Source organism: Megalops cyprinoides, chromosome 1 (assembly GCF_013368585.1).
Source record: "Megalops cyprinoides isolate fMegCyp1 chromosome 1, fMegCyp1.pri, whole genome shotgun sequence".
NCBI classification, from domain to species: Eukaryota; Metazoa; Chordata; class Actinopteri; order Elopiformes; family Megalopidae; genus Megalops; species Megalops cyprinoides.
The window spans coordinates 56,495,341-56,523,127 of NC_050583.1; the positions used below are offsets into that span (position 1 = coordinate 56,495,341).

At 43.0% G+C, this 27,787-nt stretch overlaps 2 protein-coding genes across 5 annotated transcripts; one reads left to right on the forward strand and one right to left on the reverse strand.

Moving 5' to 3' along the window:
- The first annotated feature begins 1,410 nt into the window (after positions 1–1,410).
- Positions 1,411–12,687, forward strand: a1cf (apobec1 complementation factor). 4 transcript variants are annotated; one of them, XM_036532723.1, is made up of 12 exons: positions 1,411–1,498; positions 4,324–4,467; positions 6,252–6,386; positions 6,487–6,617; positions 6,903–7,141; positions 7,468–7,632; positions 8,384–8,481; positions 9,134–9,413; positions 10,921–11,138; positions 11,420–11,556; positions 11,697–11,842; positions 12,165–12,687. In XM_036532723.1, exons 2-12 carry the CDS (start codon positions 4,369–4,371, stop codon positions 12,311–12,313), a joined length of 1,797 nt encoding a protein of 598 aa, XP_036388616.1. In that variant the 5' UTR covers positions 1,411–1,498; positions 4,324–4,368; the 3' UTR covers positions 12,314–12,687. The 4 variants fall into 4 exon arrangements, with proteins under 4 accessions (XP_036388616.1, XP_036388632.1, XP_036388639.1 ...); XM_036532739.1 differs by having other exon boundaries at positions 10,945–11,138; XM_036532746.1 differs by having other exon boundaries at positions 11,697–11,852; positions 12,165–12,239.
- Positions 12,688–14,379: 1,692 nt separating this feature from the next.
- asah2 (N-acylsphingosine amidohydrolase 2) lies at positions 14,380–26,227 on the reverse strand. The gene is made up of 21 exons (XM_036549828.1): positions 26,156–26,227; positions 25,521–25,660; positions 24,981–25,081; positions 24,436–24,579; positions 23,888–24,064; positions 23,217–23,344; positions 21,779–21,856; positions 21,490–21,610; positions 20,737–20,862; positions 20,428–20,514; positions 20,164–20,268; positions 19,396–19,477; positions 18,878–18,993; positions 18,691–18,785; positions 18,189–18,228; positions 17,498–17,596; positions 16,799–16,894; positions 16,482–16,634; positions 16,249–16,305; positions 15,635–15,723; positions 14,380–14,560 (listed from the first exon to the last, which is right to left on the reverse strand). The coding sequence occupies exons 2-21, from the start codon at positions 25,648–25,650 to the stop codon at positions 14,380–14,382; spliced, it is 2,205 nt and encodes a 734-aa protein (XP_036405721.1). The 5' UTR covers positions 25,651–25,660; positions 26,156–26,227.
- Between the last annotated feature and the right edge of the window lie 1,560 nt (positions 26,228–27,787).

Below are 27,787 nucleotides of genomic sequence, written 5' to 3' on the forward strand. Positions count from 1 at the left end.
TTTCAGCAAAACTGGTCCCCAGTCTATCAAGGTGGATGATGGTAATCAGGTTTAGCCACAAGGGGGCACTACATGCTACACCAATGTCAATTCCTTGTGTACAAGGTTGAAGATACATATAGAACTGGGTCATGTCTTACTGGTCATCATGGTATACTACATAAATATGAGACAATTCGGGGGGGTGGGGGGGGGGGTCTATTCAAGGTGTGGCTAGTTTGTCTTTTCATGGTCATAGTTTTATAATCACTCACGTGCAGGAATACAAACTACAGTATTTTAGACTTTTAATGTTAAGCACATCTCAGATATTATAAATGCAAACCAATACTACAGAGTGCTGATATATGCTTTTAGGCTGCACTTCTCATATAACACCTCTATAATGGATAGAAATTGCCATCCCTCCTTACAAACACCATGTAACCTGCTGAAGGCTTTATAGGCCAAATTACTCTTTTATCAAGGCCGCAAAATGTCAGGTTAGCAGCACAATGTCGGCACATGTAAGACTGACCAGAACAGCGCTGACTGACATGGTACACTGCTAATGTGAAAGACTGCGGGGCTGAACATCTGGTCAACAGCCGGGGGCAGGTAAAGTGTGCAGAGCAGGTACACTTGCCCTGAGATCACAGTCCCGGCGTATTCCTGGCCATATCTAACTCAAACAAACAAGGCCAGACAGCAAACACAGGACCACTGACAACAAGACATCTGCAGTAGCATGTTTATCTGGTCAATCATTTCTCTAGCTCTCATCCAGAACAGAGGGAAATATGTGACTCATTGCAACCACAAAGAGGAATTCGCCACAATTATTGATAGTGATATGGGGACAGTGCTGTCAACGTCACAATCACAGTGCTGTCGTTTTTAGTCAGACAGTGTGGTTTGTTGCCCTCTCAATGATTTCTTTAAGTAAGAAGGGTTTGCGTGTAGGCAGGTTTATCATGCCTAAATATGATTCCCCTATTCCTTGATTACAAGCATGACACCAAGATCTAACATTTTGGTATAACAGCCCATGCCATCGACCAACAAATTACTGGATGCTAAAGTGAGACTCATAAGGTTCAATCTTCATAGCTGTTTGTGGGTGCCATGAATGAGTACTGTGAATCACTGAGAAATATTTCTTTGTTAATGTGACAAATATGCTGGCTGGTGTTCATTCACCATGAATGCTAATGTAGAAGTAAACCATGAATGGAGTGTTTCTCTATATTATGTGTGTGTGTGTGTGTGTGTCATTCTGTGTTACAGGCCGGCTAAAAGCACCATGATCTTGTTCCTGGTCAAAGGGCCCCAGCAGAGGCAGAGGGAGAGAGATAGAGCTGGTTAAAGATTAACCTGTTGGGCTTGTAAAGCAGCTCCAGGACAGCAAACCTTTGGAGTTTGATATGATGTGATTACAGAATCACCCCAGTGACACGTTGCCAAATTCACCAGAATGAAGGTCTGAGTCTTCCGGGAGGTGATCTCTGAAATTGCTCAGGTAAACTTCACTTCTCTTCTTCTGTTCAGCTGCAAGAAAGCTTTTAGAGATTCCACCGGGGGACTGGGCACAGGGAACTGAATTCATTTGTTAACCGCGGTGGATCTTCAGCGCTAGGCTGATGTTTTGCATGGAACTCAACTGATCACCTGTAAGTGAATGCTGTCATTCATGCTCGTTACGGTTCTGTGTTGAGGGCACAGTTAAGGTAAAATTCAAGTGGGTTAGATGCATTCAAGTCGTTCCAGTTTTTCTACATTGTGTGTGGATGTAATTAATTCATAAAATGTATATTTATATAAGGCTCATGACATGAAAATGAGACAGTGTTACAGGAAATGAAATCTGACTGTCTGGTCATTTATGACAATGTATTTTCACAGCAGCTTGCATGGTTTCACAATCCAACAGTGACCACAGTTATTTAGATGTTTTATTCCTAAGTCTTCAAGGACTTTCAATGAAAGCTAAACATTCAGTCAACTATATGGATCTCTGGCAAACATTAAGTTTCTGCTATATGTGTATTTCTCAACACAGAGACCCTGTGGCCTGTTATAGAACAGTGAAGTGGGGTTTGTAGATGTGTAAATTTGCATGATATAATAGCCATTCCTTGTAAAATGTATTTTTTTAAACATTGCAGGTTGTCTAAAGAACTACTGTAAAAGAAAATACAAAGTAGTATTGACTAAATAAAAACAGGGCAGGTGCATGTTCTTTATGGGATGCTTTGTCAGAGAATTTGAAAATAGTTGCTGCTAGGTAAAAAAAAAATCACTACTTAAATATAACAATGTATTACAAGAATAATTTAGAACTTAGGTGCACCATTTTAGATACATGTGCCGCATCTCTTTTAGCTTTGCATTTCAGTAGGACAGGCCTTACTTGTGGCCTTCAATCCACTGTGTATTTAGCTTCAGTCAACAAAACGCAGAAAGGCAGGTATTGATCTCGGCAAGATAAGGGCCCATCTAGTTATCTTGTTTATGCAAACGGTAACCAGGCTGTCCAGGAGAGTGTCAGAGACAGAGACAGAGTAACTAATGCAGCCCTGTGACGGTGTAACCCCTGAAAGCCTTACTCTTCAGCGATACCGGCCTTCTCGCTCACCTAAAATAGAACATATTACGCTTTTCCTCCAGGTAGCAACTGATTCTGTGTGCGGCAGGGTAGCTCAGCACCTCTCTAGAGACAAGAGAAATGCATTGTGTGTTTTCTTAGGCAAGAACTGAGGTACTGGTAGTACCTCTGCATGTCTGCTTTGGTGTTTTTTTTTTTTAGCTTGTCTTGAAAGAGCAGCGTTCAGAGAGAATTCATCATCTTGGAAAAAAGGTCTGGGCTAAATCAAAAGCTTTTCGCCAAAACCAAACACTTACGATTACGTGGTACGGTTCTTATCAGCGTTCCTAACCAATTGGCGATCAGTCTAAAACAGCACTATTTTGTTTCACGTATTCACACATCCTGAGAAATGTGGAAAAAAATTAAAATAGCATTTTTGTGCTCTTTTGCATCTAAGTGCCAGCACTACGGACTGTCACGAGAACTACTGAATCATGAATACAAAGCCATCTGGGGAAATGTGTTTCTTGGCAGATCTAACATCTAAGTTTCTTGGCAGTTCCTCTTTAAGGATTTGCTCACCGGCCCTGCAGGCGTCATGTATGTAGTGTTTCTGTTGCTATCGTCACGCCTTTTAAAGATTTACGCACGTGAAAGTCGGAGGATGACCCAAAAAAAATCGACCCATCTGACCTCCTGTCTCCATTCGATTTGGAAGGAGGTTTACTAGGTCGTCGACATCATTTCCCTTTGATCCACGCAGGTATACCTCACAATGGAAAGTAATTCAATCAGGATCTTCAGACTCGCGTGTTTTGGCGCCGGCTATCCATTGTCTGCCTGAATCAATTAGTTCTTCACTGTTCTCAAGATTTACATAAGAATATAACGTGATGGAGAAAGGGGAGCCGTGCCTTTGATGTAGGAACATACGAGATGCTAAATGGTTCGCCTTGATATAGTTTTCATCTTCCAAATGTATTTCGGCGTCACCGCTGACGTCTACAAGTTGAGTTTTACAGTTGAGAATGGGAGAGCTATGTATGACGTGCAGCAAATCCTTTAGAAACTCGAGAAGTAATTCCTGACAACCCGCTGCTTCAGTACAGTCCAGTTAATAATTAGGCAGTAATCCTTGACCTGAAACTGGCTGAGCTCATTCTGTTTTCACGCTGACAATACTGTTCATTAGCACCAGACGTATTTCACCACTAAAAACATGTGTTTTTTTCAGTAGGAGATTCTTTTAAAGAATGTCAGAAATAATCATGTACTGTATTCCGGAAAGGGAACCGCACACTGTAGATCAGTGTAGTAAACTATGGGCCTTGCGTGCAGGTGGAGAGAACAGAAGGAAGTCTATTTCAGGAAAGTGCTGACAACTGTTGTTATTGTCTTGAGAGAGCAACACGTTGAGTACATCCAGTCTGTTTCCAAAAGTCCATCAAAGCCAAAACACACATGGCCCGAAAAGAACGACCACTAATGTACACCTTATGCTAAAATATCCTTAAATGAAGGTATTGACCCGAATAATAAAGCTGTATTAGTGGGGCTGGTATGTTGGTCTTTGTTTCTTTACCCCTTTGTCAACGAAAAATAGTGACACAAATGACACGAATTTCCAGAGGAACATGACATCATGTTACATGTTAGGCTCACGACCGGCGAGTCTAGTCGTGACAACATGTTTGATTAGGAATTTGCGTGATTTGTGCGCTGTCATTTACGTGTTCTGAACTTTGGTTTAATTTCAGTGAGCACCCCTAATTACGCTGATTTATTGCTGATAATCACTCACAATGGATACCAATCAAAAATGCGGGGATGGACTGACGGGCATGCAGAAAGAGGCAGCGCTGCGCACTCTCATCCAGCGCACAGGATATCATTTGCTTCAGGTAGGAAACCACCTGACCTCAGCGGCCAAACACCATCACCTGGTATATCATTTTAGTAAGGGGGGGGGGGGGGGGTCCCAACGTATAAGGTATCATACAAATCAGATGGAATGTTCTTGCACTCTCTGCCAAGAGTCTTACCTGGGATTTTGTGTTTATTCCATTCCTTCATTCTTCTCATTTATCATAGATACAGATGAGTTAAAATTATTATGAGATGCGTAATATATGATTATGTATGTATGTGTGTGCAGATGAAAATACATGCACATATGTTTTATGAATTACATCGTGAGCTCATTCAAACACATGTGTATGTGGCGCCATCTGGTGACAGTTCTGGGTGATGCATTTAGTTAAACCGTCCGAAATAAATTTATTCTGTCCTGTTCTGACCGTTTATTTTGCTGCTGCTACTACTGCTGCTTGTAATAATGATGAGTATGATGATAATAATAGTACTGAAATCATTTGAACAGTACAGTGTATAATTGAAAGGTAATGTGAAAGTAGATGTGACAATATGAGGAATTCTGAAAATAAAAGGTGAGAAAAGGGTTTTTTTTATATATATAATCTTTCCATGGATAGGTTTTGGTGGAGTCTTTGTGAACCATGCTTTAACCTGACATCCGCTGAGCCTTTCCCTTTATTGGGAAGCAATAAGGCAGCAATCCTGCTTCTCCAGGATAATGTAACAGTATTACAAAGAAGAATTTCTGTGATTTATCTGTATTATTCTAATCTAAGAACTATAGGCTCTGTTTTCCCCATGACTGATTATGTGACTGTGCTAAATATGGGAACCTTATAGAATTTAATCCTATATTCACCTTCATATCTAAAGGAGACAATGTTAAAAAATGTGATGCGTTATGATTCTTTCTTGATTTGTGAGAAATGTATTTCCTGCTTATAAGGTGAAAAACGTCCCCCAATCTCTTTTTCATAAGCTATGATTGCTATTCAGGTCCCATTTTCATTGGCTCTATGATTCCTTCTGTCTGACTGTGAAGTGCTGTATGATTGCATGAGGGATCATGAGGAGATTCCAGAACATTTTTCTCCATCACTCCTGGTGGTGAGCTTGAGTAATGACAAGCACTACATCATAGGGCAATACCCCCACCATATACACACCGAGCGCTGACTCTACATCGCTGAATGAGGTCACCGTAATGATCCAGTTAGATTCTTCGAGAAAGGCTGGCGAAGCATTAAAAAGCGATTCTGGCTGATGGCTGCGGGGTGAATCCCGGGGACCTCACATCTCACAGAACTGACAGCTCTTTCGCTTTTTGTTCAGGCGGGCCAGTGCCACTGAGCGTGAAAAACAAGAGATCCCAAGCTCTCGCCCGGTGCAAGCCAGTGGCAGAAGAGCCTATATCTAACACTGCAAGCTCTTGTTGTGCGAGCCTGCGTAAAGTGAAAGTTAGTTTATGATTAGTCTGGCAGGCAGTATTCAAATTCTTCTGCTCCTTCTTGCCACGGCGGCTCTGTGTTGATATCTGTGAGGTATCCCTTTTGTGCGTGACGCACATCACTCTCTGTTTTTAACCATTCGCATGAAGGTCCCCTGTCCCAGTTGGCATGTTTGTAGTGTGTCAAACAAGGTGCCCGTCTGTGAGTCCCAAATTAGTCGGGTACAAAGAGCTGACCCAACAGAGCCGATGGAATGTCACTGGGCGAACGTGCTCATGTGGTCATAATGGAGTCTGACATCTCTTGGGCCTGAATCCGGGGCCGCTAAAGCTCAAGGCCTGCTGCTCTTGGTGTGTTTACAGGAGAATGGACAGAGGAGGTACGGGGGACCGCCCCCGGGCTGGGAAGGCCCTCCCCCAGAGAGAGGCAGCGAGATCTTTGTGGGGAAGCTTCCCCGGGACCTCTTCGAAGACGAGCTGGTGCCACTCTGCGAGAAAGTAAGGGCTTTGTCTGAGGTCGTTCGGACATCTCACATTATGCGGGTGTCGATGCAGTGCTGGGCGAACAGCTTGCTGAAACTTAGCATTTGTTTTTCAGTTCGGAAAAATCTACGAGGTGCGGATGATGATGGACTTCAATGGAAATAATCGCGGTTATGCATTTGTGACTTTCACCACCAAACAAGAAGCCAGGAATGCCATGAAACAGCTCAATAATTATGAAATAAGGTGAGTCACAACAAAATGCATCAAGAGTAATTCAAAGAAGTAATGATGATTGCCGCAATTAAAGCAGTTGAATGAGGTCTCTGTTTTGTTCATTATACAAGAACTGCAACTAGGAATCAATACATACATGCAGGCAGAAAATGATGAATGTCTCTTTAGTGCAGAAGTACCCATGGTAGAAACAGTAGATCTAAAGCATGAAGCCTGGTTCCATTGTAGACTTATTGGGTTAGTGATAGTTGATGCTTTGAGTGTTGACCAGAGTGAACATGTTTTTCTCTGCAGGAATGGGAGACTCTTGGGAGTGTGTGCAAGTGTGGACAACTGTCGGCTGTTTGTCGGGGGCATCCCAAAGACAAAGAAGCGGGAGGAGATTTTGGCAGAGATGAAGAAAGTAACGGATGGAGTGGTGGAGGTTATCGTCTACCCCAGTGCAGCAGACAAGAACAAGAACAGGGGCTTTGCCTTTGTGGAGTACGAGAGCCATCGTGCTGCTGCCATGGCAAGGAGAAAGCTGCTGCCAGGTTAGATCCAAGGGCGGAGGGCCATTCAAACTCAGCTCCTTTCAGAACCAATCAGAACCCATCCACTTACAGAACCAATCAAAATTCAGATCCTTACAGCGCGATCAAATTTCAGCTTCCTCCAGAACCGATCAGAAACCTGCTTCTTACAGTTCCATGCTGCAAATAAACAGTGATGTTGTTGACTTTTGGATGCTTATACCGCCTCCAGTACAAAAAAAAATCCTTCAGGTAGTTAGTGTGGGACATTGGAGAGGGAGGTCTGAATGAAATGACTTGAGATATGGGTGTGCACACAGGGTGACAGCAATGTTGTCTGTCCTCAGGGAGGATTCAGCTGTGGGGACATGCAATCGCTGTGGACTGGGCCGAGCCGGAAGTGGAGGTGGATGAGGACACCATGGCTACCGTGAAAATTCTTTATGTGAGGAACCTTATGTTAGCCACCACAGAGGAGACCATTGAGAAGGAGTTCAACAGCATCAAGCCAGGTGCGATGGAATACTCACTACTTTCTCCCTCCAGTGTGTTCATCAGGGGTCTTGTCACGTATGGCATTTATGACTAAATCGGGTCTGTTTGTTGAATTCAGTGACTGGAAATATTCTTTTTGCTGAATAATCTAGAAACGGTAATAAACGAGATTAGTGCACCTTCCACTATTTATTTGCTCATCCAAGGTACCTCGCATACCTTTCTGAATGTATATATTCACATAGAAGTAATTCACAACACTTTCACCTAAAACAACAAATCAAAACTAACAGTTGAAAACTTCATTTACTTTCATTTACACTGTGGTTTTTCCCCACTGTGATGGAGAGAGTGTTGAAAAGCGAATTTGACCGCGTGATGCCCACAGACTGATTATGAGAATAGCGTGGAGACAGAGCAGAGACTTAATTTATGAAGTCCGTTGCCTCCATAATACCTTGATGATTAATGTCCCAGCGCTTAAAGAGTACTGTTTGAACTGAAACATCACTGGACCGAAGTCACCTCTCGACTCCTCCGCAGGAGTAATTGAAGCGAGTTAAGGATGGCTCGTCCCGTTCCCCGCAGACTGTCTGAGGCCACCAGTGGCTGATTAAGATCTATAGCAGGTGTCATTTGTAAACTGGGAGAGGGAGGCTCTGTGATTTCTCTCCTCTCCTCCTCCTGGCGGCATGTGTGACAGCTGAGCAAGACTGATCGCCAAGCACTGAGCGCTGACTGACTGACTGACTGACTGACTGTCCGCAGGGGCTGTGGAGCGAGTGAAGAAGATAAGGGACTACGCCTTCGTCCATTTCACCCAGAGAGAGGACGCCATAAACGCCATGAACGCTCTAAACGGGAAGGTAACACACACACACACACACACACACACACCTTCGTTTTAGGCTGCCACCCAGCTGGGGCAAAGAATGCTAATGCATCTTCTCAGGACTGATTGCGTGTCAGACCCAGTAGTACATCACTCAACCTATCTGGGGTTAATCAAACAATGTGAGCAATAGAGTGAGCTAAAAATGGTCTGTATAGTTTATGATTTTCATTCTTAGTGGTATCATATAATGAGTAAATTTTTAATCTGAAATGTTAATCTTTAAAATGTTAGTTTAAATTCTGTGTTTGAATGAGTCAGCCATTGTATGTCCTTCCATGATAAAACTTTTATATTTCATACCCGATTAAGAAATTATGTAATATTCATTCACAGTGAATGAACCTAATTAATATCCCTTGATATTTGCCTTTCCCACATTATAACACTTTCAGAAACCACTAGCCCTTATCCTGTGAAAATGTAATACCCTGCTTAATATCCCCATCTGTGTTTGTGCAGGAATGGGTATATTAAGAGGGTTGTTGTGTACAGTGCACACATGTTAGGATAAACAAGACTGCAGTGCAAACTCTTGTCCCCAAGCTTTCTGCATCAAAAGATGAGGACAGACCTGTGGGACACAGGACAGAGAGTCTCACACTGTGGGTTCTGTCTGTCTCAAGGTGGTGGATGGGTCGCCGATTGAGGTGACTCTGGCCAAGCCCGTGGATAAGGACAGCTACGTGCGCTACACCCGGGGGACCGGCGGGCGGGGTGCGGCCCTGCTGCAGGGGGAGTACGCGTACACACTGGGGCAGGTGTACGACCCCTCCGCTGCCTACCTGGGTGCGCCCGTCTTCTACGCCCCCCAGGCGTACGCTACCATTCCCAACCAGTTCCGCTTCCCCAGCGCAAAGGGCCACGTGGGCACACGGGGGCTGGTCCGCACGCCGTCTGTCAGAGGTAGGCGTCCTCTCACCTTCCTCCCCTGCCCCTACTGTGAAGGACAGCGATCAGTCTTATCAATCCACACCTCCCATGTGTCACTGAACATCCACATGCCCAACCAGCCAAGTAACAGCATGCAGCATGCAGAATGTAGCATGTAGCAGGTAGCATGCAGCATGCAGTGAGATAACTAAAACAATAAATAAGATGCAATGCAGAATGCAAGTTAAGTTGTAAAAGTTCTTAAGTTCTACGAATCGAGGGACAATATTCTAAGCAGTCCCTAATCAACAATCTGTGCTGACATTCCATTCTGTTCAAATTCGTAACCTCTCACTCACCCGTCCAAAAATTGAAATCTCCATTTTAATCTGAAATGAATTCACTCATGACCCTCAACCTTAAGTGAAAAAATTTGCCCCAAATAAGCTTCTGCAAATGTTACTTTGACCTTGAATATGTACTCAGCAGAAAGGTTTTTTTCCTCATTAACACAGTATGGCTGTTCCCTTGTTGTTTTTTAATGAATGAATATATCACAGCAGCATTATAATCTATGGTATATGGGATAGAGAACTGTGTTTTGAGTATGCTCCCTCCCATTCAACTCCAAAATACTGCTACTGGTAACCAATGGGGAAAATTTTCTCTGTTGAGTACATAATGTAATGTAATGTAATGTGTGTCCACTGTATTCACTGATTCCTGCATTCGTCATAAATGATGTTATCATTTGCATCCCATACAAAAATATTGAGAATATATACAACAAACATTTTTAGCTCAAACAATATATTTAAAATGTGTAAATTATTGCGGTTTTAGTGTATTGCAATGCATGTCTATTTGCATTAATACATTTGTATCTGTAATATTTTCTTGGACTTCACAACATGTTTTTCAGTGTATTACAATATGTTTCATTTCTGTATGGGATTTCATGTAGTCTTGAAAAGTTCTGAAATATATGAAAAATTATACATATGTTTTATCCTGAAGAAGGTATGTGTGTTTACTGTTAAAGTTGTAAGCAGTCATCTTTAAGAGTTGAGCCTCCTTTTCATTAGGAAATCTACAATGAAGCATATAAGAGATTCAGCATTTCCATGCACTCATATATTTTGCATCCCTGAATCAGATTTGCATGTATACCATTAAAAAGAGAGAAAAAATGACTATTATTATGTGAAGTTTAAAATGTGTGTCATTTGATACTAATCTGTCCTCCATACCTGCTTAGTACACCAAATGGGAGACATCAATCAAAGATGCATTTGCAGGGAGGGTGGGGTTAAATCAGCAGAATCTTGTGTGAATAAGTGTGAATAAGAATAATGATCATAGCACTGGATATCACGCTCAGGCCAAAAGTCAGCCTGGTGTTTGATTGATCAAATCTGTGGTTAATGGCTGTACTGAGCAGGACTGGAAGCCAACTGTATGATTGCTGCTGAAAGTCTTGATTGAAACCCAGGTGATTTCTGGTGATTTGATTTGATTTAATGCCTTCTTGCATTCCTAGAAATTTACATGAATGTACCTGTAGGGGCGGCGGGAGTGCGAGGGCTGGGTGGACGGGGATACCTTGCCTATGCAGGTATGGGGCGTGGCTGCACCGCCTACCAGTTAAAGACAGACAAGCGCCCCGAGGACAAGCTCTACGACCTCCTGCCCGGCATGGAGCTCACGCCCATGAACCCAGTGACCCTGAAGCCCCAGGGCATCAAACATGCCCCCCAGGTACACACCTGGGTACAGTGGCACTGGGAGAGCACAAGCGCACACATACACATACAAATCAATACACACTCTTCATGCATTTGCACGTGTGGCTCTGTTAACTGACCCAGTTCTTAGTCTTCCCAACAGGGTGATTTGTTCATGATATCTTTAACATTTAGATAAAATGCTACTACTACACATGGCAGAATTTCAGAGAAAACAATGAGAGTAGAGAAGAACAAAGCTCAGATGACCGTATGGACCTGTAAGTTAATTTGGTGCTGTGTAAAACTATACAGATCTTGGAAGATATCTGCCAGAAGAATAACTGGGGACAACCAGTTTACCAGCTTCACTCTGCAATCGGCCCGGATCAGAGGCAACTCTTTTTGTACAAAGTCACCATCCCCGCACTGGCCACCCAGTACCCCAATGTGTAAGCCAAAACAGCTCATATCACAATGCCACCCAGGGTTTGTCGTTTCTGGTTTGCTCAACATTGTGTCACTCAGTTGAGTTTTAAAATGATGCTTTTTAGCTATTTAATGGGTTACTGTCCTCTGCTCCGGCCCCCAGGCATCCATTTACACCAGCAAAGCTGTGCGCAGCCATGGATGAAGCCAAAGTTCATGCCGCGGAGCACGCCCTGCAGATCCTGGGTCTACAGACAGAGGGCGCCGAAGCATCTGCTGCTGCTGCCGCCGTTGCTGCTGCATTCCCAGGTATGTGAAGGTCTGTAAGACTAATTTGCTCTCTTCCTCTCTGGCATGAACAGTATACCGTACACAACAGACCAGTGAATAAGAAACCGCTGGGAAAACAAATGTTAAAAAGAAAAGGATCCCTCGGACGAAAATGTTACGAGCACTGGCACGATGTTATTAACCTGGCAGCAGCTGCAAGGCTGAGGCAGATTATGGAAATGCGCGTGTCCCCCACTTTCCTCTTAAATTTATGATAAAGGGAAAGATTTTGTATGTACAATGGCAGAGAGCAGTAACCGGGAGGCGCTTTTCACCCTGTGCTCTTTGCCCTTCGCCGCAGGTTACACAATAGCCAACACCACCGCCACGGTGGCCTCCCAGCTGAAACAGGCCGTGTCACTTGGCCAGGACCTGGCTGCGTACGCGGCCTATGAGGGCTACCCGGCATTCGCCGTGGCGACGCGCGGGGATGGATACGGGGTCTTCTGAGGAGCACGCTAGGGACTCCGGCGGCGCCACACTTTAGCCATCTGCCTTCTGAAGGGTGTCGATTTTTTCCATTATCTGCTGTAGATTTCCCTTGATTCTTGTTCAGTAGTTTTGTAGTGCTTACTCTCCCTGTTAAGCGATGCCTTCCTAATCATCTGAAATGAAATTGTAATTTGTGTTATGTCTGAGTGTGTCAGCCAGCCTTTGACTTCTCTTGTGAGTGGGCTAGCCTGTGCCAGATGTTTACAGAATGAAATCTCCTGTCCTTTTTAGTTTAGAAATCCATCCCTTGTTCTTCTTCTCTTTCTTTAGTCTTAATGGTGAGCATATTGAATATGACAGGAGAGTGTACTCCCCCCCCCCCCCCCCCCCCCTTCAAAAAAAAGGACTTGGACTTACAATTTGACACTCTCCTTAGGGCTTGTTAAAACTCTGACCTTCCTTTCCTGTTGACCTGAATTAATAGTGAATCCGAAAATGTGACCTAAATGTGAAAACCAAACCTATTACAGCTCATTTTAAAATGCATTAAAAATTTAAGAGGACGGTCCAACCTCTAACAGATCTTCAGACATGAGAGGTTGTAAGAGAATCATTAGTATTCCATCCACAGAGAGCTAAGATGTTTCAGTCATGTTGGATTTTCCCTTAAATGTCTCTTTATTAACACTGCCTTGCATTTCTAATATAGAGGGAATATAAAGAGAGATGGCATGATGTTAAGGATACCATTTCCATTCCCTGTTTTATAGTGCCTTTTGCTTTCCTTTTTTTGCCCTCACGTGCTGCAGGACATTAGCATTGGTTGTCTGCAGAGCGAGGAAAACGCAGACTGGAATGACTGAGTCACCTTCAGTGGTGGCAGACTTGCACACAAGGTTAATTTTTAGTCATCTTCTTGCTCAATAATTCCAAACGCAAAATGGTTTCCTTCCCTTTTACTGTGTTTTTGATGCATGGGAAAAGCAACAACCCAAACCTAAAGGCTAATTTCCCAATTGCTATGGAGACACAGAATCGTTAAACATAACAGTAAGCTTTCCTACCGGGGTCATTAAATATCCGTGCTTTTTTTTCCTTTTTAAAATGATGGTTTTCAGCATAATGATATTCCTTTAGTGTGCATGTTCAGAAGAAGGATTGCTTTTGTGACTTCCTCTCAGACAGAACTTCAAGTCTGAACATGCACAGTTGAACATGTGACGCAAGTAAAGGCATAAAGAATTCACTCTCTGTAAAACCGAAATATGAAACAATGCCTGAGCAGTGACAGTGACAGTATTAAAGTGTGTGTAGCACTTAGAACTTATTTTTATACCAGAAATGCAACACTATTTGTATAGAGTTCTTTTGTTTGGATATTTGAATATTTCAAATTCAACATATCTCAATTATTGGTTGGAAAAAAAACAATAGCAAAATCACCATTAAGGGATCAATTTGGAAATGTGGTAATATAATAGACAGAAATGACATCATTGTGCTGCATATTGTGTAGTACTGCTTGGGTAATTGTAATGTGTCGGTTAATTGCTCTCTGAATTATCAATAAATGTATAATATGCAATAATGTGGTTTGTTTCTCTCTGAGTTTGTAAAGGAGAATTTTGCATGCAGAAGGGTAAGAATGAGACACAGAGTAGTAGCATTATGCGTACATTTACATATTTTAAAGAGGTGGAGGAGAAAGATGGATTGAACACACAAAGTAAATATTCAAAATCCTGTTCCATCTTTAATTGGAATCACAACTAAAAATATAATTTGAAAGAATTTGATTATTTTACATATTTTCATCAAAAAAATTTTGCAGGTCACATTCCAAAATGAGTGCCATCAAAATAAATAATGCAACATACCCCTCAAGTTAATGACTTTGCAAAATATCACTGTATTCACCAAAGCAGACAGAAATAAAAGGTATCAAAGTGCTAGCATTAGACCTCACTGAATCATGACAGAGACTAAGTTTCTAAACAAAAGAGGCCACTGCGTCACCGCGGGCCAGCAGAGCTCAGAAAGAGCGTGACGCGGCCCCGGCGCCTCTCTCACAGCAGAGGCACGCTTTAGGAGACTCTGAACACGTCCGAGGTCCCCTCGTAGGCCGTGATGACAGGCCTGAGGCCCTTCAGCTCTTTGTAGTGTCCGAAGTGGCGGATTCTGTAGCTGCCCAGCTGGGCGGAGGGGGGGATGTGCCACTCCACTGTGGCGTTGCTCTGGGCCCCGCTGCCCTTCACCCAGTGGAACCTGTTTGGATTGAAAGCGCACGTCAGAGCCCAACGGGGAGCTTATCGAAGCTCCGCCCCCTCCTTCCACGCATTAACGCGGGAGCGCGTGTCAACGGGGAGGATCAAAGCGCGTGTCAAAGCAAGATTTTTCCTGTTTACTGATGGGCAGTGTCTGTCCCGGGAAACGGATCATCAGACAGACGTGGTGGGACAAGCTTTACATAATCAGACTGCTGGGAGGAATTCGGATTCGGTAGGCTGTGGAGGGAGGAAGCTGGGCTGTCTACGCTCTCTCTGACTCACACTCTCTCCCCCTCTCTCTCAAACAGGGACACAGTCCAAAGTTGCAGGCCCCATATCAACCCTTCCTTCTTAAACGACCCCAGCCTCACTTCAAACGTGCCCCGATTCTTATCCTCAATCATGCTCTTGCAAAAAAAAAAACAACTTTTTTTTATTGACCAGGTTGGGGAATATACACAGTACAAAAGGTTGCCGCAGCCTGCAGCGCACATCGAAAACACTGGCCAATGTCAACAGAAAACGAAGTTAAAGGCAACCTTATGTGCCCCTTATCAGCTTTTATGATCTTGTAATCTGAAACCTCCAGATTGCGTCATGTGTCGGGACAGTGTATGGTCCTGGATTTCTTCTTGGGCCTTTCATTGCGTTACAGGAGATGATAATGAGCCAATAAGTGTTGGCTCTGCAGTACTTGTTATCATCACAAGGTCTTTGAAAGATGGCAGTTGGAGTAGATAATATCTAATGAGTGCTGTAGGCTCACAACATATAATGCTGGACAGGCATGCTTGCTATGTTTTTTCGCCTACACCAGTGGGTCACTGAGAGAGGCTTTCTTCATGCAGGAAGTAGGTATCATTTCACATTGACAAGGACATTTTATCTATCACTTATCTTTTACAACAGTACTGTAGGCAAGATTTTAAATGTTATAGTATTTAATTATATGTTATTCTGGTTTAATATCAAAACATATTTCAGAGCCAGATGAATGAATGAATTTCCCCTGAATTCATCAGTTACATGCAACAAAGAAATTGAGGGTGGAACACAAGTTTTAACAAGTTACCTTGTTTCCCAAGATGCATCTGTGTAGACTATATCCCATTGCTGTGTTTGGTTATGGTACTGTTCTACTGTGATGAAGGTCTTCTCCCTCTGAAAGTACAGTATCCAAAGCTTCAGTGTTATGTTTCATGCAAAGCCTGGCACCTATCTTTAAGTGAATTTTGATACAGTGTACCGTAACCTTTTATAGAAATTGTTAATTGCCATGAGTAAGGTGGTGTGATCCTTGGTAGTACTTAGTATTTGGATTGATGTCTGGTACCAATATAAACACTATGGCTTAACATTTTTACAGATTATTGTTAGACTGAATTTTGTTTAAGTACAAGTATGTTTCTCTAAAATTTATTCTAGACATCACCATTTTCAGCCTGATGCCTTCTTTAGTTAAATTTAAATTTTGGCTGTTCTGTGTTTGTTATTTCTGTTTTTGTTTCTGATGTGGTATGTATACAATGATTGATTCCATATTATCCTTCTAAGGCACTCTGGATAACATCAGATACCAAATAAATAGTAAGTGTTAGTTATAATATGTAAAGCCACAGCCTTTCAAAGCACTCTGAGGACCCACACCCAAAAGAAATGCCAGGAAGGGCAGCTGTCAGGTCTCACCATGTCCCCCGAGTTTCTGGGATTCCCACTGACAAACGTAACAGAGGCGACTTCTCCCTGCGAAAAGCGTCAAACGTTATTCGTGCGTGTACTGACGCTCGGGTTTACATAACCAGCAAATCTTAACAAAATGTGACACAGCAACCAAAAAAATTGAATGTCCTGCCTGCTTCGCTTTAGCGGTCCGGACATGATGGAAGCGACATGCAATATGCAGAGCATGCTGCGCTCACCCGCTTGTATGTGGGCAGGACTTGCTCCAGCACTTGGCCGAAGGAGGTGTTTTCTGGCTTCCTGTCCACTGGAACCGCAGGCAGCAAGGAGGAGAGCTGGCTGTCGTTGAAGAAGGGGGGTTCTGGACCCTTTGGCAGCTTACCCACTGTGCCCTGGTGAGGAGACCATAGGAAATGTTTTTTTTTTAAAAAAGAGATAATAAAAACAGAAAATCATCTGTGTTCATTCGATTTAGGTCTGCCAGAGTGACCTATGTCATTGTCCAAGGCCCATGCTTTGGGGGGGGGGGGGGGGGGGGTTCATGAGTGCCCCTCACCTCTGCGATGGCTCTAGCCAGGCCTCTGAAGAGCTGCATGTAAGCAGAGAGCGTGTGGGGGCCATAGATGGTGGAAGCTGCCTCGTAGCGCTGGACCTGTGGCAAAAAGAGGATCATTTATATCATTATGTCACTCGCTGATGAGACTTGACCTCAGCCCCTACATCCTTTCCCATGGCCATCACAACAGCTATTCCTGCACTGTGCACAACCCCCTAGGGCCAGGAAAACATTTAGTTCAATTCTGCTGGGAATTTCAGCAAGTACACAAAAAACAACTGATCACATCTAACTCAAGGATGGGAAGTGCAATGACATGCAGCAGATCGAATGTTTCAAAATGAACATTATATAAACGTTTTCAGTGTCACTGTTCACATTACTGTCATTTCACAGATGCTCTTATCCAGAGCAACTTACATTACATTACATTTATTACATGTTATCCATTTATACAAATGATTATTTGCTAAGGCAATTCTGGGATAAATACTTTGACCAAGGGTACAGCTGTAGTGCCCCAGTGGGGAATGAAACCAGCAACATTTGGGGTACAATCCCTCCTCCTTACCACTATGCAATGCTACTTTTACTGTAGACTAAAGAACTGTTTGTAAGTTCACCTTCTTTCCTTAATTACAGCCTTTGCAGATCGCATGCCACGACTATAAGCTCTTCCTCCAGTTCTGCCTGCAGTACCTGATACTCCTCATAGGTAGTGATGTAGTGGGTGTAAATGTTACACAGTCCTGCTATCACCACCTCCGTATTGGCGAAGGCTGCCTGGGTCTCCAGTTCCTGGGAAAACGCAAGTGAGGCAGACGAAAACACATGTGAAGCAGATCAATGCGCAGACGGACATCCAGCAAGGCTGGGGAAGGAGCACGGATGTGCATACTGGGGATGAGACTTGAGCCCCTGTCTTTTTGGTACTGAACTCAAAAGTGCCCTTCCCTGCCAGATCAACCATTGCCAAACCATGCCCTTTTTAAAAATTTGAGCCCCTGCCCTCCAAAAGGTCTGTGCACGACCCTGAGCGGGAGCTGTATGCGCAAAAAATATGACGAGCCTGAGTCTAAATCGAAGTGACGGGGTGCTCTCATCTGCAGGCAGCTTTTTGAAACAGCCCGTATTCATAGTACACCAATCAGGGGAATTGCTACTGAATCAATTCAAATTTGGGAGAGCGTAAGGTTTGTTAAGTACTGATGTTTTACCGCCTAAACACTCAACCAGTGAAAAGTCAAAAAAATAAAGGTCTGATGAGAAACACTGTACAGAAGCGTCAAACAGAAACATTTCCTGCTCTTATGGGTTCAAACACAACATGAATCAATATGAGAAAAGGGGTCAGACTGACATTCAGATAATATTCTCCAGTAATTCTCACCTGTTTTACCGCCTCCCTTATCCTTCTTCCTGACATGGTGCTGGAATACATTAATAAGGCACAATGGTGGACACCGTAAAATATTTGCAATGAAATAAATCAACATTTCAACTCTAGTAGGCACACATGCAAAACAATGAGCTTTTCTAAGAAACAACTCACAAAGCCCTACATACAGTATATATTTGCATCTCCAGTTCAATGTGTAACTTCGAGGGTGGGTATCGTCACAGTTTAAAATCTCATTTGACTGTCGTCTTGAAACTCTGGTCGACACTCTACATTCTTTCCCTACAGGTGGGGGAGCGTGTCCTCTTGAACCCCTGAAATGGTTAGAGCTGTAATGATATTGTGCCACCAATGGCTCAGTGATATGAAGAAGCACTGAACTAAAAACAGCTAAACTAAGCTGAGCTAAAAACACTCGACACGATGAAGCACAGGCATTAGGGACACTTGACATGATGAAGAACAGGCATTAGGGACACTTGACAAGACTCACGTCACTTCTCCCGGGATGGCAACAATGGCCACGGAGCCGATGGTGATCATCTGCACGTCCACGATGTCGGGGTGCCACGGGAGGGGCTTCTTCATCTAGTGCACAGAGTGCAGCGTCGTCACCATCACACATATCATTCACTCCCAGTCCCGGAGGGTCACTGAAACCCAGAGAGCCCAGAGCTCACCTCGCCGGTGCTGAACAGGATGGGTTTGGGCTGGTGGCAGTCCTGGGTCTCGTTTGAGGGAGGTCCCAGCAGGGTGTCCCGGACACCGTCCCAGAAAGGATCCCCCTCCACTGCCCCTAAAATATGCACGCACATTCATTTACAGTCATAGGGGTATTATTTAAACACGCAGGTACACCACAGAAACAAAAAAGCAACAAACCACAGATACAAAGAACCACCCCATATGAAAATTAAATATATTGCAATGTATTGAGAAATATACTGTTCGGCAAAAGAATATATTTTGAACAAAATATAGAATATTGAAGAATATTATGAATTAAAATATATTAAGGCAAATCAGAAAGATATTGCAATATACCAAATGGCCATAATTTACATATATTAAATATATTTCTTTAGCTAAGAATATATTCTGTAAACTATATTTTTTATTCATAAAATTATATTTATATATATTTATGTATTTTCAATACATTTTTTTTAAAATATGGGATACCTCTGGGTTAACTTACCCTGTGTGAAATTGAGGTCACCCCCACCATCTATCGTTCCTGCTGCAAAGCTGTGACCAAGTGCTGGCTTACAGGTCTTGACCTAAGTGCAATAACCACACGCGTGTGTTACAGGCAACCATTTCATGATCCTACGCAATCCAACAATGTTGCAAACAAAACCCCACACCCAGCAAGCAACACACCTCAAGAAGAAGTGTTCTATATGTATGGTGATCTCTACGTAAATCTAAAACATGTGCGCACATGCAGAGTGAATATATGCAAATTATTCATTACAAAACAATGCAAAAAAAGATATCAGACAAGGTAGGCGTTTAACCAGTTGTTGCTTTGTAAGCAACAAGCAACGTGAAATGTTCCCATTCTGCTAGATTTATTTCCAGTTTTTGTGTAATAAATAACTTGTCTCTATTCATCATCACTTTAAATTTGCTTGTGGCAGAAGAGCAATAAAATCCAGCAATAAAAGTGAAAGAGGTCTCTGGTGTTTTAACACAGTGGCCCTTGCTGTGTGGTTAATGCATTTTAAAGTTTGCCACCAGTTAAATTCTGTGCCTGTCTACTGAAAAAGAAGCTAAAACTGTGATTTAGCTGAATTTTTTTTATTAATTCAACAAGACACTGTCAGCAGCAAGCAGGCAGGACCAAAGGCATTCTCCCTTAAGTGGAGATGAAATGTCAAATGGCATGTGGTGAAGTATGAAGGAGGAAACTTCAGACCAGGCCATCCAGCTGTTGGCCAGCTGATCTGGGGTCAGCACTCACTGTGTGTGTGGAGTTGAGCTGGACCGTCACATCTGTCATGTTCACCCACTGATGGGCCGCGTGAAGGACCCCACGCACTTCCTGCTGTGCCCCTCCGTACAGCTCCTGTCAGGGCGGAGATGGGGGATGTCCGAAAAAAGGGACACAAGCATTTGTGTTATGTCCGTAGAGCCAGCAGTCACATCTCGGGCATGGCAAAGACAGCATGGGGTCTCTAGAAAACACCCACTGCCTGCAGGCATGCCAGCCTCTGTATGGTCTCACCTTTGCCTTCTGGTAAATGTTCTGTCCGATGATCCTGGTGCTTTCAAACATGTCCTTTCCTGGTCCCATGGCAACACACATTTTTGTCTGTGGGAAATCATAAGGTCAGCCATGATTACACAATCAAACTGTTTCAATTGACAATGGGGAAGTCTATGTATATACTGCTGGATTTTTTTCTTCCTAGAACCGTCCCAATGTATGCTAAACATAAGGCACAGTATGATGAACTGAATTACACAGAAAAACATAATGAAAATTTAATGTTGAGCAGGCACAAGCCTGGCTCTGTGGCAAGGCCTCACGCACCCCTCCGATGGGGCAGGAGCTGTTGACATAGTCGCACGCCTCCCCCGTGTTGACACAGTATGGCCCTCTGGTGTTTGGGGAGACGTCTCCTAGGTTACTGGAGGCAAACGCAGCCACAAACGGCCCCTGGAAAGGTAGACATCCCAGAGGTCAAACCGTTTAGAGGAGGGGGACAGCCATTTCCCCCATCTGCCTGGGATTCACTCACATTAGTAACAACCTCTTCACATTTCTCAGAGATTTCTACAACATGGTGTGGGAGCTACCTCTTTCACACTGTAGTGAATGCATGTACGGTCCAATATCTACATCTATATTTAAATTAATATTTTAAAAGAGAGTCAGATATTTTTGCATGCATCAGCACTTTCCCTTGCAATAGTAATAAAAACAACTTAATGCTGAGCTCAAGTAATTTCAGCAAAAGAAAATTTTTAATTAACTTACACGACAGAAAATTGCATTAATGTAACTCCACCTCCATTAAAGTTATCATGTATTAAGGCAGCTGGAGTAAAATCCATTTAGATTAGCTACACAGCACTTACATTTCATAGTTTCCTTAAGGTAAGAAAATAAAGTGTTCTTATTTAATTTTGAACCATTGCATATAAAAATGAAAGTAAAACTTCTAGATTATTATCAGTGTAATTGGATATATTTTGTAAACACCAAAGAAAGAAGAGCAAGACAAATATTTCCGGTGTGTTTTAGAAGAATGATGAAAGTTTGACTTGGAAAAGGGGCTCTCACCTCTCCAGGTAAAGACCCAATATTCTTCTCTTGCTCAAAGAGGTAGGAGGCATAGCCCAGGTTGTCCCCGCTCACCATGCGATTGGTGTAGTTCATACTGACAGGGTGGACAGCAAACCAGCTGCCAAGAGTGACAGACGGACTAAATCACGCACAGCTTCTGACAGTGCACACAAACATCTCCATGTGTCTCATTGTGAAAGGTATCAATCACAGCTTTCAGCTGTCAGCCAGTTGCATTGACAAAGCCAAGATCTGACGTTCCAAAGAAGAGACTGAGTCCCTGTACCTGATCATTCCCAGGCCATCCCCATGCAGGTTTGTGAACTTCAGAATCACCACCTGCTTGTCTGTGTTAGATTTATATCTGGAAGGAAGGTAAGGACAGACAGTTAACTCTTAACTTACTGCACATCCTAAATCCTAAAACCTAAATCCTAAAACCCATAAGCCTAAAACACCCTAAAACCCCACAACACACTACAACACCCTGAAACACCCTGCAACACTCTAAAACACCCTAAAACACCCTAAAACCCTAACCATAAAACACCCAAAAAACCTGCAACACCCTAAACACCCTAAATCAACCTAGCCCTAAAACACCCTAAACCTAAAACACCCTAAAGCACCCTAACCCTAAAACACTGTAAAACCTAACCCTACAACACCCTAAAACCTAATCCTAAAACACCCAAAAACCCTACAACATCCTAAAACACTCTAAAACCCTTCAACACCCTGAAGCCCTACAACACCGTAAACACCCTAAAACCTTAAAACACCATAAAACACCCTAAAACCCTAAAACACCCTAAAACCTTAACCCTAAAACACCCCAAAAACCTAAAACACCTTAAACACCCTAAAACCCTACAACACCCTAAAACACTGTAAAACCTAACCCTACAACACCCTAAAACGCTAACCCTAAAACACCCCAAAAATTACAACACACTAAAGACCCTAAAACCCTCAAACACCATAAAACACCCTAACCCTAAAATCCTACAACACCCTGCAACACCCTACAATGTTTTGGAACACCCTGCAACACCTGCAACATGCTGCAATGCTCTGCAACAACCTAAGCACTAGCCCTAAACCCTAACCCTAACCCTAAACCCTAAACCCTAAACCCTAAACCCTAAACCCTAACCCCTAACCCTAAACCTAAACCTAAACTTAACCCTAACCTCAACCCCACACACACCATCAAAAAAAAAAATCCAACACTAGGGTTACAAAAAAGCTGTCTACCCAAGGGCTTCAGTACACCGAATGGCCAGTGCAAACTTTTCTTTCCTAAGGGGCCCTCACAGCGGACAATTTAGGAGAGAAAGATTTTTCCTAACTTAACCCTAAGTCTAACCCTAACCCTAAACCTAAACCTAAATTGAAATTCAGCTTCAGATCAAACCAAATCAAATATATGATGCCAGGTAAGAAAACACACTCAGGTAATAATGAGCTAAAGCAGCATACCGTGTGGAAGTGGGATTTAATCTTTTTCTGCGTGAAAACAGTTCATCTTTATTCACAGACCACTAGTTTTCATGCAAAAAAAGTAATTTGTCACTTGTTTCATTGGGTGCCTGTTCTTTATACCTGAGTATCCAGTTTGGATCACCTTCCAATTAGTAACACACACCTCATGTTAGATGGCATCTTGTGAAGTTATGTATTTGTTTTTCAGCAAAAGTGTGCATGTGTCATAATTTCACAACCTGTTCCGCTCCTCAGCTGGATTGTTGAGGTAAGAGTGTGGACTTCTGTTTAGGTTGCTGTCTTCAAGTTCCCCTTTATTCAGGAAGATCCTCCCAGGCTTCAAGTTCTTATGAGCCGTATCTATGCTCTGTGCGGGAGCAAGCACATTTATTTAAAGCCCCAAAATCTCAATCAGGAGAATATATCTTGCATAGAAATGGTAGCTGGAATCTTAACTGTGTTCAACTGGTAAAGTGCCACAGGATATTTTGCACAGAATGAATGTAACACAGCTCTCCTTGGAACATCACCTATTCCTTCACTGAGCAAATGCATTCATCCAGGGTGACTGACATTGTCCATATTTGCACCTTACCCATTTAGATAGGATGGCAGGATGGCATGAATCTACTTACTTAGGGCTAAGTACTGTGCTCAAGGACACAACAGCAGTGCCTGGAATCAAACCTGCAACCCTAGCTTACAAGCACAGTTCCTGACCCGACATGGAACACTGCTCCTATGATGTCACTTCACTGCTGCTGTTTGGAGACAAAGCTTTGTACTCTCAGAAGAGCCAAGACAGACCACATCGCAGGGTGTGTCCAACTTTTTCGCTTCACACCACCCAACGGCTTTGCTGTCAATCACATGGTTACGGAGACAGGAGGCAGAGAGAGGAGAGGGGTACCTGCACGATGCCTTTGACAATGGCCTGGATGGATGGCTTGATGTAGCCTTTGCTGGTGATCATGAAGAGGGTGTACTGGAAGTAGCCAGCCAGGCCAGAGTGAGTGTGAGTGCCACTCAGCACCACATTGTCTTGTCCATAAAGGTTCCCGTAGTTGGCCTGGAGCTCCCTCATCACCTATGACATTATTTCAAAGGGAGTACCAGGATTAGCCCAATGCCTCAGACTGACTCTGAGGGGGAAAAAGAAATATGCCATTGAGGCAAAGTGTTGCAGACAATCCAGTACAGTGGTAGAGACACGTGTCGAGATGGTGCCACGATCGGCCGCTTCAGTTCAGTGCTCATTGTGTGAGAGACACTGGACCGGGAGTCAAAATTCCTTGCATGCATAAAAGCATGCTTGGCCAATGAAGTCTGATTCTGACTCTGATTCTGAGATGGCATTCTTATGTTAGTAATTATGAGAGTCCACCAGCATTGTACTGTAACCTAGTGAAGGTGTCGGCCTCAGATACTCAAAATGGCCCCTGTTGTAGCTTTAGTTACCTCCAGCCTCAGCCTCTGAGAGACCATGCCTATGTCTGCGCTCACGAACACCACCCGCTTGCTCCCGTCATCCACGATGAAGGCCCGGCTGTACAGGCGGGTGTGAATGCCCCTCGCGGTCTGATCCAGGTTGGCGTATCCCATCTGAAAGCAGATCATGGTTTACTGCAAGATTACTGTATGCAGTTAACTGCATATACTTTATCATATCCTGGCGGTATGTTGTAAAGTGTATATCTTAATCATCATCCCTAGCAGAGATAACCATCAGTTAACCATCAGCTGATTCTGCCCTCTCATGCACCTGTTATGCCATGCCAACATGAAGTACAATTCACAGCCACAAATGTCTTAATATCATGATTATAGTTTTAGTAAGGAATGGTAGGAGGAATGAGAAAACCCATAGCTACAAAGCACCCTACATAGACGCAAACACACACAAATCTAATGCCAGCCCCAGTTGCATTGCAAGTCTAGAATCATTCTCTGCAATAGGTCATGCTGCATTGGGTGGATGTTTGGGGTTGGCTCCGGGGTCTCACCAGGGGTACGTCCCCGACGGGTCCTGTGCAGTCCGCTCTGCCAACCCCAACCAGGAACAGGGTCTCAGGTGGCCTCGCGGTGGGGCTCGGTTCCTCTGGAGCTAAAACGAGGTTTCGTTCACACACAGACATAACAGAGGGCCTACCCAAAGGACCCCGATTCTTGCCCCAGAGGGGTGCTGCATTCTTGCTTCCATACAATCACTTTGTTGTTGTCTAAACAGAACTGTCTGCACCAGTATTCCCAAAACTACATGCATTCATTTGAAACCTGTGCTGTCCTGTTGCAAGCTATGAATAGTAATGAACTTTTCTAATTAGTCATGTTGGATACACTTATTTATAGATGAATTCACAGGCATGTGGATCTCTATTATGATATTCAAAAAGGAAACCTTAGTTCAAAAACAAAACTACTTTACTTCAATGCAAGACTTCTGGTAAGCTCCTTTTGGCTGTATAAACTAGTTTTCCTTTGTATCAATACCTCAGCACGAATGACTGGAAAGCCAAGAAGAGAAAGGCTAAGCCCTCACTTACAGCTGTCCGCGTTCCACTTGGTAGCCATGACAGAGATGAGGCCCACGGACACTCCAGTCATAAGTACAAACAGCACGATGAGGAGCATCTCCAGGGTGCTGAGGCCACAGCACACGGACTTACGGGCCATGATCCCACCACTGCACGGTCCCCAAAACACGCAGAGATCACCTTTAGTGGCTGCCCTGCCTTCACCTTCACCCACTCCACAACAGGTGCAACAATTATGGTTATGTACTATATAATATGCGGTCTTAAAAATTAACATATGTTGTAACTCATGTCTGAAGCTGGGTTTTCAAAGGAGAAATTGCAGTGTAGTAACTATGCTGAAGAAAAAAAAAAGACACGGCAGTGCCACAAATAGGATTTGAAGCCACGACTCTTTATGATCTAGTGCTCAATCTCCTGCAAGACATGCTGCATATGTACACATCTCAATGTATATTGCATTTCACACCCAAATACATGAACTGCTTACCAGTGATGCATTAAACTTTAGCATGCACTGCTGTTGTGCTTGCGGCAATTTTAGAAATCAAGTTAATAATTAAGCAAAGTGCAGGAATATCCTGCCTGGAGTGTAAATAAAGGCAGCAGGTAAACTAACTTTGTAAAATTTGTCTTTTACTTACGAGATGTTAACAAGCTTCTCAGGTAGAAAATGAGTAACTCACACAAGTGAAACCTTTCCCGTATGACTGGTGCAGTTATAACATCCCGGGACAAAGGCAGCAAAAGAACTTTATTGCCCATATTCTCGTCTTATCTCTGTTCAAGGATCATTGTTTAAATGAGCTTGCTTGCAGTTCACACAGAAAAATCAAGGCACAGAATTGGAATGGTAGGCAAACAAACTGTTCCAAATGTGAATCTTTAAGTAGACCTTTATTTATGTGTGGAAACAATCTCAAATAGTTGTTGACATTTTGATGACCATGTTTGAGAAATGGAGGTTTCCTTATGCAACCTCGAAAAAAGATAAAGATAAAGAGATATTTTTTCCCTAAGTCATTCATGTCAAAGTTCATATAGGACCAACTCTCAATTCGAAAATCATTAACAGAGCTGACTGATAAATACACTGACAATCAGAGACTAATTTGAATGAAAATTACAAACATTAAATGATCAGGGACTTCATTTCTGAGTTCTCTGACTTCTCAGTTTCTGAATGGACTATTGATTTATATGTAGTCACAGCATCATGTCTTATTGGGAGTGTCACTACTGGTGCATACTTACGCATATTATTTGGAGGGGAAAAGACAGAGTATGCGCAGTGCATGCATACACAGACATTACAGTACTATGTGGTAAAATGAATTGTCAGTGAACCTTTGAAACCGTGGAACATTATTGTCTTCCAGGCAGGAATAGCATCTTTGTACCTTTCTTATGCACTTCCCACTTCTGGATGTTTCTACCACTTGAACTGGATGTTTCTACCACTTGCATCTTATGCCTCCAATTTACTTCAGTCACGTATCTTTCCAACATCATATTATTTTACTCACCTTTAAGCAGTCATTTAATGGCCAGTTTACATGATGACCTGTTTTCATTTGAATAAATACTAATTACGACTCAATTTTAACAACACCTATACTGGAAATATTACTCAAACTTATTTTACATTTTGTGTGTGTACTTGCTATTGCAGCTGTTGTCTCTGAATTACTACACACCAAATGTTCAAGTGCAGCATGATTACGGGGTCATTGCCCTGGAAATGGGGTCATTCTGTCCCTACACAATGACGCCTAGAGGAGGGCTATGAGCATTGACTCAGCTCTTCATCCCAACAACCTAACCAACACTTTGACTGTTACTTGGAAATTTACATACATATTCAAAAACTGGTGGGTAATGCAAATTTTTCTAACTGTAACAAAGACTGGGAATTGGAAAGTCCTTTTTATAAAAAAAAAAAAAAAAAACAGGTACTGGCAGACACTTAATTTACTGTGCAGACTTTTAAGCTGTTAAATGAAAACAAAAGCCTAGAAGTGGAGCGATGGTATCTCACAAGATGAGATGGCATCTCACAAGATGAGATGGTATCTCACAAGATGAGATGGTATCTCACAAACCACTTGGCGGCCATGCAGTAACCTGAATTTGCCCGTTATAACTGGTATGGAGACATTTTACTGGTATAGTTTGCTTGGAAAACCAGACCAGCAACAAAACATAAGATGTCCTTGCCTGCCCTCATGTCTACACAAGCACTGCTTGCCTGCAAGTTTAGCGGTAAGGAAAAATGA